At 37.3% G+C, this 16,714-nt stretch overlaps 1 protein-coding gene across 2 annotated transcripts in view; it reads left to right on the plus strand.

Moving 5' to 3' along the window:
- The window catches only part of sp3 (spermathreecae), a 157,092-nt gene that overhangs the window by 112,764 nt on the left and 27,614 nt on the right, over positions 1 to 16,714 (plus strand). For both annotated transcript variants that reach the window (XM_067124117.1, XM_067124118.1), the window contains 5 exons: positions 7,560 to 7,618; positions 7,835 to 8,009; positions 13,838 to 13,909; positions 14,421 to 14,507; positions 14,757 to 14,911. In XM_067124117.1, coding sequence (XP_066980218.1) covers positions 7,560 to 7,618; positions 7,835 to 8,009; positions 13,838 to 13,909; positions 14,421 to 14,507; positions 14,757 to 14,911 — 548 coding nt within the window. The remainder of the gene's footprint in view (positions 1 to 7,559; positions 7,619 to 7,834; positions 8,010 to 13,837; positions 13,910 to 14,420; positions 14,508 to 14,756; positions 14,912 to 16,714) is intronic.

Here is a 16,714-nt window from a genome sequence, read left to right on the forward strand (position 1 = left end):
ATAAGAGAAAATATGCCCAAATAGCATATATACAACACATATATATTTGTCTATATACATATAAATAATTTATATATATATATATATATATATATATATATATATATATATATATATATATATATATATATATATATATATATATATATATACATACATACATACATATATATATATATATATATATATATATATATATATATATATATATATATATATATATATATATATATATATATATATATATATATACATATATATATATATATATATATATATATATATATATATATATATATATATATATATATATATATATATATATATATATATATATATATATATATATATATATATATATATATATATATATATATATATATATATATATATATATATATATATATATATATATATATATATATATATATATATATATATATATATATATATATATATATATATATAACATATATTTGTGTGTGTGTGTGTATATATGCAGCAGTCCCCTGTTATCGCGGGGTTCTGTTCCCGACAGCAAGACGATAACAGAAAATCGCCAATAAACCGAAAATTGGCGATAATAGCGCCGATAACCAGGGATCGGCGCTGCCAATAAGTGGGAATCAGTGCTGATAACTGGAGATCAGTGTCGAAAATTTGGTTGCCGTCACTAGACAAGCACCATAAAACTGGACCGCCGATAACCGGGGACTGCCTATATACAGGCAGTCCCCAGTTATCGGCGGGGTTCTGATTCCGAGGGTGTGATGATAACCAAAAATTGCTGCTAAATGAAAATCGGCAATTATCGGCGCTTTTTTGGTGATTTCCTTGGGTTATCGGCACTGAAAAGCACCGATTTTCGGTTATCGGCACATCTCTTAGGTATGTATCGGCGCCAATACCCAATTATGGGCGCCAATAAGCGGAAATCGGCGATTTTTGGTGCTGAAAATTGCCAATTTCCGCTTATCGGCACCGATAATTGAGTATTGGCACCGATACATACCTAACAGAAGCGCCGATAACCGAAAATCGGTGCTTTTTGGCGCCGATAACCCCCGAAAATCGCCAAAATCGCCAATTTTTGGTTAGCGGCGATTTTCGGCTATCATCACACCCTAAGAAACGGAACCCTGCCAATAACTGGGGACTGCCTGTATATATATACACATACATACATACAGTAAACAACAACAACAACAACAACAACCCCCGCATTCGCAGTCTCATGATTCGTAGGTTTCTCTGTGGAACTTGTATAACATTACTGTAATCGTGGAATTTCGCCCATTCGCAGTATTTTTCACTGAGAAATGTTTAATAATTACTGTATTTTCATATAATTTTCATGACTAAATGCACTTTTTGTGATAAAACTATTAAAATACTCGGGTATAAGCATTTTTAGAGGGTTTCTCTGTGTTTGAACTATCAAAATAGGCAGTTCTAAGTGTTTTTAGAGGGATTTCAAGTATTCACAGATTTTAGCTATTCGCAGTGGGGGTGTGGAACACATCCCCTGCGAATACGGGGTGTTTACTGTGCATACATACATACATACATATATAGGCAATCCCTGGATTACGGCTGTCTCAACTTGCTACGTACCGACTTTATGGCACCGTTAACCTGATTAATCGGTGCCACCACCCTGTTTACGGCACTATAACCCGGTTTTACAGCGCATAAGGTGCCATTTGTTCCCATTATGATTATGATATTCTGGTTTATGGTAATTTTTGACAGTGTGCCGCTGGGAACGGAAACCCCGCCGTAAATTGGGGACTACCAGCATATATATATATATATATATATATATATATATATATTCAATGCAACTTTCATACTTTACAGTAAATGACACAAAGTTGTCACCTTATACAGTTACACCAAACATTCATCAGTAATGCATTGAATTGTTCTACACACATTGCAATTACAGTCTTACTTACTTGATGTTGATAGTTTACTTTCCCAGTACCTTTTTCTTTTCATCTATCCACCACTTCTATATCTTTCTCTGCTTCCTCTTAACTGTGTGGATTTTTACACACTTCATCACAAGACATCTCCAGTTCGTCCACATGACTGAATCAACTTGAAACACACTGATCCATCCTTTCATGTAAGCTAACCTTTTTGCCATTTGTATGTATGCACACATTTCCTACCTTTTTAATTGTTACACCCTAAACACTACACAAACAGGTCAGATGTAAAGCTGCAGCTTTTTTCTTGCATTCATATTCAGCATCCCCACTTCATGTTTCATCCCTATGTTTTGCACACATCCTGCTGCCTTTCTTGCTTCACTTATTCTTTTATCTTACCATCATCTAATACATTCATCCGTAACACACTTATGAATCACCAGCTTCCATTCTCCCACTGTCCATTAAGCATTCTCAAGTGCTTACTGTTCTGGACATTCAGTTTCTCTTTATTATCCCCAGTCAGGATTGTATGATCTGCAAATGTCAGCCATTCCCACACTACAGTCAACTCATTTTCCAATCCCACAGAATTTTTCCTACATCTACTTCTTTTTTTTGGATGTCCCTCACCACTTCGTCCTTAAATATACAATGAGTAACATTAAGAGACAAAACCAGTTAAGTTCCCACTTACAACTACATTTGGTCCTGTGAACCCATTAGTCATAGAGAAAAAAAACTTTGCCCCATGTGAACAGATGTAGTCACACAAACTTGAAAGTTCTTGCAAGGAGAAGTCCTACTCTGCATGCCCTGTTCATTCTGCCCTCTATTTTCAGTATACTGTTTTGCTCTGCTTCCCAGGAGTATTACCATTTCTTGTGTTATGATGTGCCATTCATTACTTTTTATTCACTCAGTTGTTCACTTGTTTCGTTTCACTTAGATGTGTTGTGCATATAGTTTTGTGCATATTGCTAATTTGGCGTCTTTTTGCCTTTTGGTTGGTGGAATTCCCACCAAAGCTGTGTCACTGTAAGTATTCACTGTTTCAGTTTTCATGAATCCCACACTTATGTGATTCCAGTAAAGTCAGTATGTAATTTTGCTGAGTTTATTCAATTTTTGCCTGGGGTTAACATGGGAGCTTTGTAGAATAAATTTTGCCCATTCTTATTGCTTATCAGGGATTGTTTGCCATTTTTGCATTCTGTTTTCTGTTGTTACTGTAGTATTTTGGAAATTATTTTGTTTGCCTTAATCTTACCTTTGCAGACTTGTTTGGCCAAGGATAATAAGTCATGTAGTTCATATATGTTGTTTTGGGACCAGAACCTGTATTTACAGTACCCTTTACATGGGAGCTAACAATGTTCCCTCAACAAAGCTGTTCAGTTATTGTGATCTGAACTCTGGATCAGTGGTTCCTAGGCTTTGATGCAAGAGCATATATGTGCAGCAAGCACCATAATTGGTGAGTCTTCTTATTTTTCCTCCTTTCTATGTACTGCAGTTGTAACGGTCAAGTCTCCAGTCTCATCTGATGAGGCTTCTTCAACCATGATGCCACCAACTCTTGTCTGGAGCATTCAGCATAAGAGATATTGACTATCTCTCATTTCACCACTCCGTCTTTATGTCTGACAAATCTTTTTGTCCACAGATGTCTCCATCTCTGTATCCACTGGGAAGAATCTTCTGGTCTCTTCACTACCTGCTGCTTACTTATCCACCTTCTCTTACTGTTCTTTCATCACCACCTGTGAATCCTCGCACTCCTTCCCCTTTGTTGATCGTTCATTCAGCGAGCACCCCTTTCCTGAGCTGGCTGTAGGAGACTGCATTTTAGTTGAATCTTCCATGGGTGAGACAACTGTGGCTCCAAAATCCTCCACTTCAACAGTACTGCCTCCTTCAGTGAAGTTTGTTGTGTATCCACCACCTCTGTCTTTTGTGGTCCTTCCCATGTACACATCTGTTTCTGTACAAACTCCTGCTTCTGTGATTGCTACCTTCACATACCCAACTGTCCCAGAGTACTCAGATGCCCTTGTATACAAGACAGCTCCCATGTGATCAACCACACCCTTGTACTTTACCATGTACTCAACTTTTTAGTGTAAGTTTCTTGTACTCTTCAGCTTCAGTGTAGTTTGCTGCCCTAGTGCGGTCAACCTACCCTGTCCCAACTGTCCCTGGAATGCCTCCCATGCCTAAGAATATCAAGAGACCATTTTGAGAGAGATCTTAGTTTCCTGGTTAAGTTAGTTTAAATCATCACTAGGCTTCTGCACTCAAGCACATTCAGTCACCTAAGCTTAGCCACAAATAGAGTTATTGTTCTCTTGTGCCCTCCAGTAAGCGAGGCTCTCTTGAGTCCAGCCAGTGCCCTCTGCATCTTTTCATCATCCTCCAGGGCCTTCATGCATGACCACCCGCTCTTCCTCTGCCCCCAGCTTGGCTTCCTCTAGTTGAAGCCCTTGCAGGTTCTCTGACCCTTGTTTCTTCTTGAGCCACTACCTGCTTTCATCTGGTAGGCCAAAGAAAGCCCATTCTAGTTCTTCCAAGAACCGTGTTTCTAGTGGATGAGGAAACAGCTTTGCTTTAGTCAGTATATAAGCTCTCAGGTCTTCACCAGAACTGAGGCAATCAACTACCTGAGCTCACCATCTGGGCCTGTTGCCATCTATATCTGGATGACTGGCTGGTTTGACATCATCAGGAGAGGAGTTATGAAAGCAGGTGCTGATTCTGGAACTGTACTGTCCTTGGTCCTGCTGATAAACTTGGAAAAGTCAGATGTCACTCCTTCCACACAGTTAGTGTACCTGGTCTTGCAGACTGACATCACCACAGAGTTGCTCCACCTTTTGGGTAATAATTTTTGTCGTGTCCAGGAGACTATCCAGATTTCTTTGTCACTCTTGACATATGGCCAAGTCTCAGCAGGTGCTGAAAGGTCATCTGGAGTCATGAGAGCAGCTTCATTTGCTCCCACCAACTACATTTAGCTTCTTGAAGGAAGGTGGCATTGATCCTGGTGTTTATAATCTTGGGATGGTCTTCCTTTGCTTGGAGTTCTAAAGTAAGCTCTAGTGAAGTTTCCTGTATCAACTAGACCTAATTGTGGACAACTCTCAGGTTCTTTCCACTTGGACAGGAGAGCTGAAACAGCCCCATTTCCACCAATTCCATAGTCTTCTTTTTTTTTTTTTTTTTTTTTTTCTTATCATCCAGTCACCACCATCAGACTTGGAGGTTATAAAGAGTAGTCATAGAGAGAGAAGCTTTTCAGACGTTGCTGCACCTGCTATCATCACCCCTGGTAGGTCATCTGCCACTATCCTTTAACAAGGAGAGTGGGAATAGTTCATTGCATGGTGTGACAAAGGTATTCTTATGTCCTTAGAGCACATGGTCTCATTCAACCCAATGCCTTCAGTTGCCAGTTAAAAATTCTTCCTCTCTCTCGTTTTGCTTAATTGTGTCCAAAATAAATCTCCAAGTTGGGACTTGACCTTGGTGCTTGCAACCTCACTAGACTGCCTTATTGGCCCCTGATGGCCAACTCAAATGGTTTTCCTAGCTGCTCTTGCCTTCACTAAGCATTTCAGTGTGCTCTATATGCTGTCACGCGAAGTCTTTTGTATGCCCCAGAGATCATAGCCAAGGCTCAATTTTCTATTAGATTTGGCTCATTTTTGGACTCTTACAGTTCTTGTCTTGCCTTTCTTGTCTGTTGATAGCCCCCTGTGCCTTGCGAGGGCCATCTGGATGGTATCTCTAAAGGACCAAATGTGTGTTCTTCTGCAAGTTGCCAAATCATCTTGTTTTGTAGAATTCTCTCTATTTGGTTTCAGCAAGCTATTTCACATGTTTATGTGGATGTCTCACCAGTTGGTATCTTAGAATTCATGATCTTGGTCTTTAATTACTACCTAAAGCTCTCTGCCACCCTTTAAAGAGAGCGCTTGGCATAATTGTTTGGATTGATTGTCCAGTGCAGTTATCCTCATCATGATATCACCCCCCACAATTTTGGCAATCATGAGAGAGTACATCATCCAGGAGTACATGCCTTAATGCCTAATGTGCTTGCTGGTTGCACATCCTTGGGATTATGTCCTTATCTCTTCCACTGCAAATGCTTTATGTATGGAACCTTCCATGATTTTGATAGGTCCATTACTGCTCCACTGCTTGTCTCTGTAAGAGGCTGAATTTCTTGCACCCCAGTCTTCTCTCCTCCTCTTTGGCTCTACTGTTTTACCTTCAGCTATTTTATGATTAATGGGTTCACAAAAACAGATGATTTTTTTTAATATAAAACACTTTTTGCAAACCCATTAATAATCATAAACTTCTACTGTCCTCCTCCCTTGTCAGTACTCTTTGAGATGGAGGTTGACATGGTGGAATGACACCTCTTCCAGGCCAGTGGAGCATGAACTGGGCATGCGCAGTGGGACTTCTTGCAAGTATTTTCAGGTTGACGTATCTAAATCTGTTTGCACAGAGTAAGGCTGTTTTATGATTGATGTGTAGAAAAATGTGTTATTGGCAGAATACCGTGCTTTACTGCAGTCATAATAAGTTATTTTTATCATCTTAAATTGTACAGGCAGTCTCTGGTTCACGGCAGGGGTTCTGTTCCCAGCGGCGCACCGTAAGTTGAAAATCGCCGTAAACCGGAACATCATAATTATAATGGGAATAAATAGCGTGTACAGTGCTGTCATGGCGCCGTAAAACCTCTTATGGTGCCGAAAAATCAGGTTAACGGCACTGTGAGCCAAGTGCTGTACAGCAAAGTCAGAAAACCGTAAACTTAGACAACCATAACCCGGGGACTCCCTATACCATACATCTTCAAAACACTCTACATTGCTTCTCTTTCAATTCTGCTATAGTTTTTCTCTAGGTCTATGTATGCCAAATACAGCTTTTCCCCTTTACTTTCAAACTTTATATACAATTCCTTTATAACAAACACTTGATACGCACAACTGCTTCCTTCCCTAAACCCCCACTGTTCTTCCTCTATTAATCCTTTTGTCATTTGTCTTACTTTCTCTGTCAAAAGCATATACCTTCCCTTGCAGAGTAAGTGACATTATGCCCTTATAATTGTTCGTCTCCCCTTTCATCTCTACCCTTGTAACAATTATAAGGGCATCCAACAGAACTTTTCCCTTACCCAGACATACCTCACAAACACTGGTCAGCTACTCAAACAAACACTCATTATAGATGATATCTAAAGTTTTGCCAGTTTGTAACATGCAAACTAATTTGGCTGCCAAATTTTTGCTCTGCATATGCTGTTTAAAACAACATTTATTGTGTAAAATAATATATGTATCTTGTTGCAGCCCTGCAGTTATGTTGGGTTGGTTATTAGTGATTTCTTGTGTATGATATATTGGCATATGCTTCTTAATTGGAGTGATAAATGCTGTGCATTATAACTGGAATTACATTATCTGCATTGCCTTAGTTTTGCTTGGTTCTTAGTTTTATATGGAACATCACCATGTGCATGTATTTGTCACGTTCTGTATGCATGTCATTACTAAGCATTGCAGCAGCATACTGTAATCCATCATTTTATTTTTTCAGGTACTACATGAACAGATTTAAAGATGCATATCGACAGGCTTCAATTGATCATATCTTAGGTTAGTTGGTGAATCTACTCAAGCACCTGTTTGCATTTGACTCATCTCTTAGAGGTATAATAGAGGAAAGAAAATGTTCCTTGAAAAAACTGATACAGTGATTTTTGGTAATGTGCTGTCCAGTACAGTAACATCTATTCCTTTACTTTTTCATGGCTCTTGTTCCTCTCACAGCTCTCTTGAACCACTCGGCTCAGTCGTGAATTATTTCAACAGGTAATCCCATCAATGAAGATATGATCACCTTTAATCCCGAGCTTGCTGGTGAAGAAGAGGAATCCTCCATGACTCCAGAACATGTCAAGCATGTGATTGATGATTGTAAAAAGCTTCTGGTGCCAGATGCAGAAACTATTTTAGGGGCGTGGGGGCTCATTGATGCTGATCCTGTGTAAGTTGTAGTTTTACTGAGTTGAATGTATGATTTAATTACTTTATTTTTATTTTACTTTTTTTGGTTATTTTTCCTTCATTTTCCCATAAGTATTATTTTTATTGTAATTAAGATATACAGCTTAATAAACATCGATGTTCTTGGAACTTCTGTGGTGCTAAATTCAGGAAGGAACAAACAAAATTTAGACATTTTTCCTCAGGAAGGATGAAACAATATTTAGAAATTTTTTCCATGTTGGAGTAGAACTTAGGAAAGACAGTTAAAAAGCATAGCTTCTGGCAGTGGTCTAAATCGTAATTAGTACAATTGCTGGGAAAATGCGGACCTCCTTTTCAGGCAACTGTCTGCAGCATCCGGTGAAAAATATTTTTATTGCTAATCCTTCATTGTAGTGTAATGTGATTTTGGTGAACACATTTCTCCTCGCAAATTGGTCATAAAACCAGAAGGCTGTTGATAAGCAAGCAGGAAAGCAGTAATCTTATGGTAGAATGAAGATCTGCAGTATGAGGCACAAATACCATCAATTCTGTAGAAGTAGGAAGTTTGACATACATTACTTAGTTTTCTGGGAACCATTAGATGGTACGTTTTGCAAGTGCTGTGACAAAGAAAGCTTGAAGTCAAAGACAGTGTCAAGAGCTATTGAGTATTTAAAATCATTGCTTCCTATGCAAAGTAATCATGGAGCTGGAGAGCAGGTGATCAGTAGTCTTCAGTTTGTTCCACAACAACTCCGTTTCATGAGTCACAAAAAAGTTATTTGTGGTAAGCGATTGTTCTGTGTATGTAAGATTACCTCCATAGATTCTCAATTGTCAGACTGACTATTTTTTTTTCATTTGTCTGTCTTACTGATGATATATTATTTGATATATTATTCCCCAGACTGTTCTAGCAATAGCGTCAGCAAACTTGTGCATTAGTTTTCAAACTTTTCACTCCATTACCATTTTTTTATTTCTTTGCTTTCATTTCATTCTCTTATCAATACCTAATGTGCTTACTAGCTATAGCAGAAATTCACCTGACTTAATCCATGTCTGTTAAAAGTGCAGAAGAGTATTAAGGTACCAGTATTTGCTTCTATCAAGAGATGAATTTGTGATTATCCTAAAATTAGTTTTTACTGATCAAAACAATCTTATGGGTTAATAAAGAAACAGTAATGATAACTCAAGGGATGCTGGTAAGCGAGTGGTTTACTCACTAAGATTGCCTGATTTGAAAGAACAGTTTGGCGCTTGATCCGGAGGCGAAAACCCTCAAATTGATATTTCCATTTCGCACCGATATATCCACAAGTACGATATACCACAGTCTGTTACCTCAGTGCACTACTGTATTTGTATATAAATAAGGTTTTTTTTAATTCAAGTCTGTATTCTTTGTCCCAGAAAGACATAAAAAATGGAAAAATCAGTGTTTATGAAGTTTGAATGAATTCTTTTTTGTATTTACATTATTTTAAATGGGAAAAATTGATTCAGGCCATGAACTGCATCCTTGAACAAATTAAGTTCGTGAACCAAGGTATGTCTGTATTTGCAACCAGCCCTAAGAAGTGCCACTACTCAGATGAGGTCTTTCAGTCAGTCTCTCTTGTTTCTCAGCACCTTCTGGTGTCACTCGTGCTGTTTGCAGGTTTTTCATTGTGTGTTGCAGCACTTACTTCTTTAGACAGATTCCATCATCACAGAAGACAGGATGATCTTTCACCAGCATTAAATCCAAGCTATATCTGGGACCAGTCCCTAGTAGCTGAAAAAGTTTTTGCTGAAAACCACAAAGGAGTCACTCGGCTGCTTTGTTAAGGAACAGAATCAGCAGTAGAGTTATGCAGTAACTAGATTGATATTTGGACAACTTTTAACTTTCTATGGTCTTAGAGGATGCATAGACTCTCGTTATAAGCCATAGACCCACTCCATGTTTGAATTTTATTAAAGTGATTTTGTTTCACTGTTTGAGAATGTGCTCTGAAGTTCTAACAGTATCCATATATTATGTATTATTATCATCTTATCATATGAAATGAAAACGTTGAGATCATGCGCCATTTGCTTTGTGGTTGTGTTTACATTCTCAAAATCATCAGTTGACTGAATTTTATCAACATCATTACTATTAGTTGCCAAATGAAGCATAATTCAGAGATACTTTTCTTTTTGTAAATTAAGAAAGCCTAGATTAATAATGCAGCTTATCTTCATCTATACAAAAAATTTCCAGTGAAGCAAAACTGTGATTGTGCCAGTTTCAGATGTCACTTCCACCTGCCCAAAACATTTTGCTGCCTGCACTTTATTCATTGTTTCAGCCGCAGTTATGACCTACAGCTTGACTGATATATTTTCTTGAGACCTTTTTCATCATTGTGTGAATGATGAATAAAAATTTGTTATTTTTGCCGTGAAAGTCATCGTTGAGATTGAACAAGTTTTTCACGTCAGGACTGTAATGCAATGCTAAATAAATGTGCATTAGTTACGGTAACTAACATCAGCAAACAGCTGTTTCTTCATTCAGTCGTTTACATCAGTACTTGCTGCTGTCTATGCCTGTGCTTTGCTCAGCAGTGGTCATTGAAAGAGCAAGTGGCTGTTAATTATAAGAGATATTAATGAATTATTAGATAAGCCAGTAAGTTTGGTTAGTCTGGTTGAATGTATGATGATTTGCATTTAGCTGGTCTGCACACATTTCAATTTGATAAACTTCCACTTAACATGTGTTTCCCTCCCCCCCCTCTCTCTCTCTAAAATAGTTTACCCTGAGAGAGAGGGAGAAAGGCAAGTAAATGCACAAAAGTGCATAATTTACCTTAACACTATTCATATGTGTATGTACAAACATACATAAACTGAAAAATATATGTATGTCACACTACATTACTGTATTTTAGGTACAATACATACTGTGCTGCACTAAATATGTCACACTGCATTACTGTACTGTGTTTCACTAAGAGACTGTCAATAAAAATACTATAGCAGAGAGAAAGAGAGAGATGGGGGACACATAGTAAGGGTGTAGTGTTTCAAAACATATTAATGATGTTTGTGGTTTTTTTATATATTGCATGATTGCATATTTTACATATCTTGTCAGCATACCCAGTAAACAGGTTTAACTATAGCAATTTGTTCTGTTTTTGTTAAGTTGAACTGCCCAGTATTGTATTTGTAGAAGCAGTTCTTTTGCTGATATGTATCTGAAATTGAAATAGTAAATATTTTAGACAATGAAATATCAAAAATACCAATTAGGATTGGCTATTATTTAATTTATACGGAATTGCTGCTCACTAGAAGTTAAGCGAGTTTCTGTAGGGTATAGTAATATGTTGGCTGTTTACCAATCTTGTTACAGTACTTTGCGGATTTTGTTACTTACTGGGAGGGGCAGACCCCCAAACTGTCCGTTAAGTTGAAGTGTCATTATACTTACACCCACTTCGTGATTGGAACTGCTACAGCAAAGTTGCTTCAGCCTTGAAACAACCAAGCTGCTCCCAGAGCTTCTACAAGTTCATGCCAGAGCTGCTGAAGTAGAGAGAAATTGTTTAGTTCTGAATTATTCAATAATTGGTTATAGAGTTTAGGACAACGTATATTTTAAAAATCTTTGAAAAGTCTTTGATAGATATTACCACCCTCATAAAAATGTGCATTTTTCCTGACCTCATTACAAGACCTAGCTTCAAGGTCGAGCTATTCCTTTACCTTGAGCCATGATAGAAAGGCTCCATCTTCAAAAAGGAGCTGCTCCAGCACCAGTGACCCAAGTCACTTGAGCACCAGTACTTCTGAACAGAGTTTCTCAGGCTGCTGCTCCACTGCTAGAAGGACCTGAGCTGCTCTACCAATAGGACCCTAATCTCTCCATTCTTAGGGTCATAAGTTGTCCCACTCTTAAGTGCCCAAGTTGCTCCAGCTACAACATAAATAATTTCAAAGGACTTGACCTGCTATAATGACCTGAGCTGCCCTGCCTATAGGACCCAAGTCTCTCCACCCTTAGGGTCCTGAGTTTCCCTACTCTTAAGGTTGCAAGTTGTTCCAGCTACAACAATCCAAATCGTTTCAGTTCAAAGGATTTGAGCTGCTCAGGTTGTAAAGGTCTATGCCTCTCCAGTACCATATATTGGAGCCGTTCCTTTATTGTGGACTCGGAACAGTTCCAGCCTTACAGACCTGATCTGCTCTAGCACTGAGGATCAGACCCACTTCAGGACCAATGATTGGAGCCACTCCATTACTCGGTTCTGTAGCCGCTTCTTCCGAAAGATTTGAGTTGCTTTATTATTAAGAAGCATAGCTGCTTGGAGGAATAGAGCCACAACCACAGTCATTTAATTGGTCATGACCAGTTATGGCAGCAGCTTGAAGCAGCAGACATATGACAAGCCAGGTCTTGGCTAGCAGAGCAAGTCTTAAAAGGAAATGTTTTAAGGCTTCATGTACTCTTTTTCCCTTGTCATCTTTTTTGAGTCTGATGTCAAGAACCCCTTTTGGTAAGGGTAATGAGTGTGATTTTTGTCTTGTGAAGAATGTAAGGAGTGTTTGATGAGAAAACTATTTAATTTTGTTAAGTATTGGGAGATGTGAGGGGTCAGTAGAATTGGTAGACAGTTGGTTAAGTCTGGCCCTAAGTCTACTCTATGTGTTCTGTCTTCTTCCAGAGTTGTGACGTCAGAAGAATCCCATTAATTAATTAATTCTTATTCCAGTGTTGCTTCTCTCACTCCTTCAGCTCTTGTCTGCTAATGCTTCCTTTGTGGTTCTGGAGAAATGGATTAGTGACCTTGAAGATATGAGTTTACGTCTATCGCTTGTTAGGCACTGTACTTGGCTGTAGTTGTCATCAGACAAAACTGGAGGGCTTTAGTTTTCTTCTGTTGCTGCTGTGCAGCTTCTTTGTACTACCATGTATTTTTCAGTATCTATATCCAAATGGCATTTAACAAATCTGCTACCTTTTATATTCTTTCTTCCAGAGTTCAACCTTCTATTTTTATTCTACACTGTGCTGTAGCATTTTTATCTTTCCTTACATCATTTCTCATTGTCCATATTTTTGTTCTTCTAAGTTTCTCTTTATCTTCTTTCCTGTTATCAACTCACCACTAGTCACACACAGGAAGTTTGACAGAAACTTAAGGAATGAAGTTTTATCAGCATACATTTGTCTTCCCTAAAGATAGCCGCATAAAAATAACAAGAGTCAGTAAGTCAATCCAAGTGCTATATAAAGTAGAAACAATATTGAAATCCTTCCTCAGGCAAAGTTTAAGGGTATCCATATGGATAGGCAGCATTTGCCTGATGTAAAAGGGCTTTTGTTTCATTTAAGCTATCCATTCTTCTCATCAGAATTTATTCTCCTTGAGTTTTGGTCTCTCCACTATAGCATCAGCTTTGTTCTTGGCCCTTCGTGCATTGCTTCAGTACCCTTGATCCTTGCCTGTGGAAGGATTTCAGTACTGTTTCTGCTTCATGGGTTTTACGTAGCAGTTGGATTGATTTAAACAGTTGACCCTTGCGTTACTGATATGTGGCTACCTTTAGGGAAAACGTATGCTGACAAAACATTTATTCTTTAAGTATGTTTAAAATTTTATCTGCAGAATTTTTAGAGTAGTAATAATCCATTTGGTTTTGTTTCTTATCTTAATATCAGTTTTTATTAAACTTTTGTGGTTGAAGATCATATTCAAGGTGTACAAATTACATGAATTCTGTGAGTTGTCACATTAACATTCTAATCCGGTATGTGACAGTAAATTTTGATCTTCCTTACATTATTTACTGCTTTTTCAGAACTGGTGATCCAGACCAAACTGACATGGATATCATCTTGGTCTTGACAAGGGATTCATATTATGTTGCTCAGTAAGTACTTGTACTTAGTATTGGCTCATTACAGTATAGTAAATGAATCCTTAAGTTGTGATATTCACTATAAAAAGATGTGTTGCTATAAAGACTTCATAGTCAAACATTCCAAGAGATTGCCAGCATTTACTTTACCTGATTTGATCCTGTACATGTGTCTTATCCTATACATTGTTTTTAGGTGTAGTCAGGTCATTGTAGTATTGTTCAAATAGACACCACACAGTGTAGCTTAGATCTTAAAATTGTACCTTTATCATTATATGAACAGGTATCTTGATGTGTGTGTGAATTCTTTTATATATAAATGTTTGAGCTTTAGAAATGCCTGTTAATAAAGCTGCTAAACCAGATATTTCAGGGGACAAAGAGGGAAACTCATTTGCTCATTGTGTATTTTTATCGTTGTTAAATTTCATGTATAGACTTATGTTGTATTTTTTGTGAGAAATTATGTTGCTTAAATGTAGCCAAGCAATTCTGTCGTCAAAATATATTTTCTTACCAGGTATGATGAGGAATTAGACCAGATTCTCCATTATGAAAGAGTGTCTTTAATTGACCTGGAAAAAATTGAGATGGGTCCATACAGTTGGTAAGTTTCAGGAGTACTTTCACATGTAATGCTGATTCATTAACTAAGCAAAGTATGCTTTTATAATTGAATTAAATTCTTAACTGTGAGGATTAATGATGTATCAGATGATGCGTAGGTTTAGCCATGTTTATAAGTAAGGACAATACTATTGGAGATTCTTAAGAGATTGTTACAGATATTAGATCTGTTTTGCTTCAGTAGTAGCATGACAGCCCGACCAATGTTTCTGACAAAATGCTCTTTCAGTCAGGGTGTATTTAAGCAGTCCAAAACCCATCAGTGTATTCGTTTTAACTACCTTGTGGATGGACAGAGTGGTTTCTTACAGATGTTCCGTTCCATGAACATTCGTTTCTTCAATAACATGGCTGTTACCATCAAATCAGAGGAAGAGATGATAGGTTTGTATGTTTTTGTATGTTGTATGTCTTTAATATCTCTGAAATAGGTTTGAAATAATGTTAAGGCAGAATTTGAGTGTGTATATGCATTATCTTCAATTTTCAGATGATTAATATTTTTTTTTATTGTGTATGACGTTTCTTTTACTGGTGGGGAGTGGGTTACAGCTAAACCATTTCCCTGGGCTCTTAGCACCCATCTGTTGGATGGGAGGCTTCAGAGAGCAGTGACTTAGAACAGACTTATAACTGCACTCTAAGTAGTTGCTCTAAAGTAAATTGGCTAGGCTTTCTTACTTTTTTTCCATCTTTAAGCTGTCAAGATTGATATTTTTAAATGATGACCCCTGTGCAGCACTGAATAAGATTTTGATCACTTTTAGTCTATGGATGGTGACATTGGAAGACATTTCACTAAAATTTTAGCATCTAATGCACCTGTGTAAGGGGAAAAGAAGCAGTATACAATAGATCATATGAGATTTAAAGGTCTACTGGACACAGTTTGTATGGATACATAAAAATCTTTATCTGATGTAGGATTTGCTGGTGTATCGCGGAAAAATTTTTTTGTTATCCAATAATTGTCTGTTTTCTTCGCAGAATTGTAAGCAGTAAGGTCATCAGTTAAGATTAGAAAAAACATGCCCTTAAAGAAATTTGTAATTTTTAGACTCCAGAAGGGCTTTAAAAACCCCCCAAAATAGTAACCTATAAATCTGCATGTTAAAAAAATTAAGTATTCTTTCCACAAATTATTTGAAACCATTATAGGTGTTGAAATATATTTGGTTCCTGCACAGGGAGGTTGCTGATAAAACCACCAAAGCTACAGTTATTGTGACTAGATCAAGTAAACCTGTTTCTGTTGTCAGTGATTTGTTACTCCATGCAAAACCTATCATCTTCAAGAAATGGCAAGCAATGTGGAATAATGAAACTGACAATAAGAAATCAAAACCGGTAAACAGCAATAAGATTGTGGGGTTTTTCATTCCAAAAAGAATGCCACACTGAAATGATATTATCTAGTCTTCAAGTTGGTCGTACAGTACTCCAGTGATACATGAGTATTTGATAAATAACCCACATGAACCAGTCTCTGAGTGCAGAGGAAGGGAATCATTACAGTATTATTAAGTACTGGAACCAAACCATAGGTCTGTTATTTAGCTCTTACATGGCTGGCTTGATGGATATACTGTATCTTTAGTAATGATTAAGTTTAGATTATGTTTATTAGATTACAGCTCTTTAAAAATTTTCTTAGGGTTCATTGCAAATGATGGTGAATTTGATAAATTTCTTTTAACTGGTGTGTTTCCAAAACTAAACATTTGTTGTCAGTTGTATTTTGGACATTCATACAAAAAATGCTCTAACTGTTAGGTTTACTCTACAGTCAGTACATGAAGGGACTGTATCATGTGGGCTGTTCATCAATTATCCATGGGTCAAATGACAGTGGCCAGTCTAAGACAAGTTAAAATTATTTATGTCTGACCTTTTGATGTGGTGAATACCATATTCTAATATAGGGCTTGATTTGTTTTAATTTGTTACTGTCATGACTGTTGTTCCACAGGTTCTATCATTTATTGATTATAATGGCTTTAAGAGGCAAAATACAATACTCTCTTGATTATCCGGATTTATAGAGCCAAGAGCCTTTAGGGTAAGGGTAAAATCCAGATGAGGGCAAGTAAAAATCTACACCTTACCTTGTCAGTACTGCATAATCATAAACAATAAATATCCTTATAAACACAACTATCGCAGTTTAAACTGAAAAATTGATGCAAA

Source organism: Macrobrachium rosenbergii, chromosome 22, assembly GCF_040412425.1.
Source record: "Macrobrachium rosenbergii isolate ZJJX-2024 chromosome 22, ASM4041242v1, whole genome shotgun sequence".
Lineage (NCBI taxonomy): Eukaryota > Metazoa > Arthropoda > Malacostraca > Decapoda > Palaemonidae > Macrobrachium > Macrobrachium rosenbergii.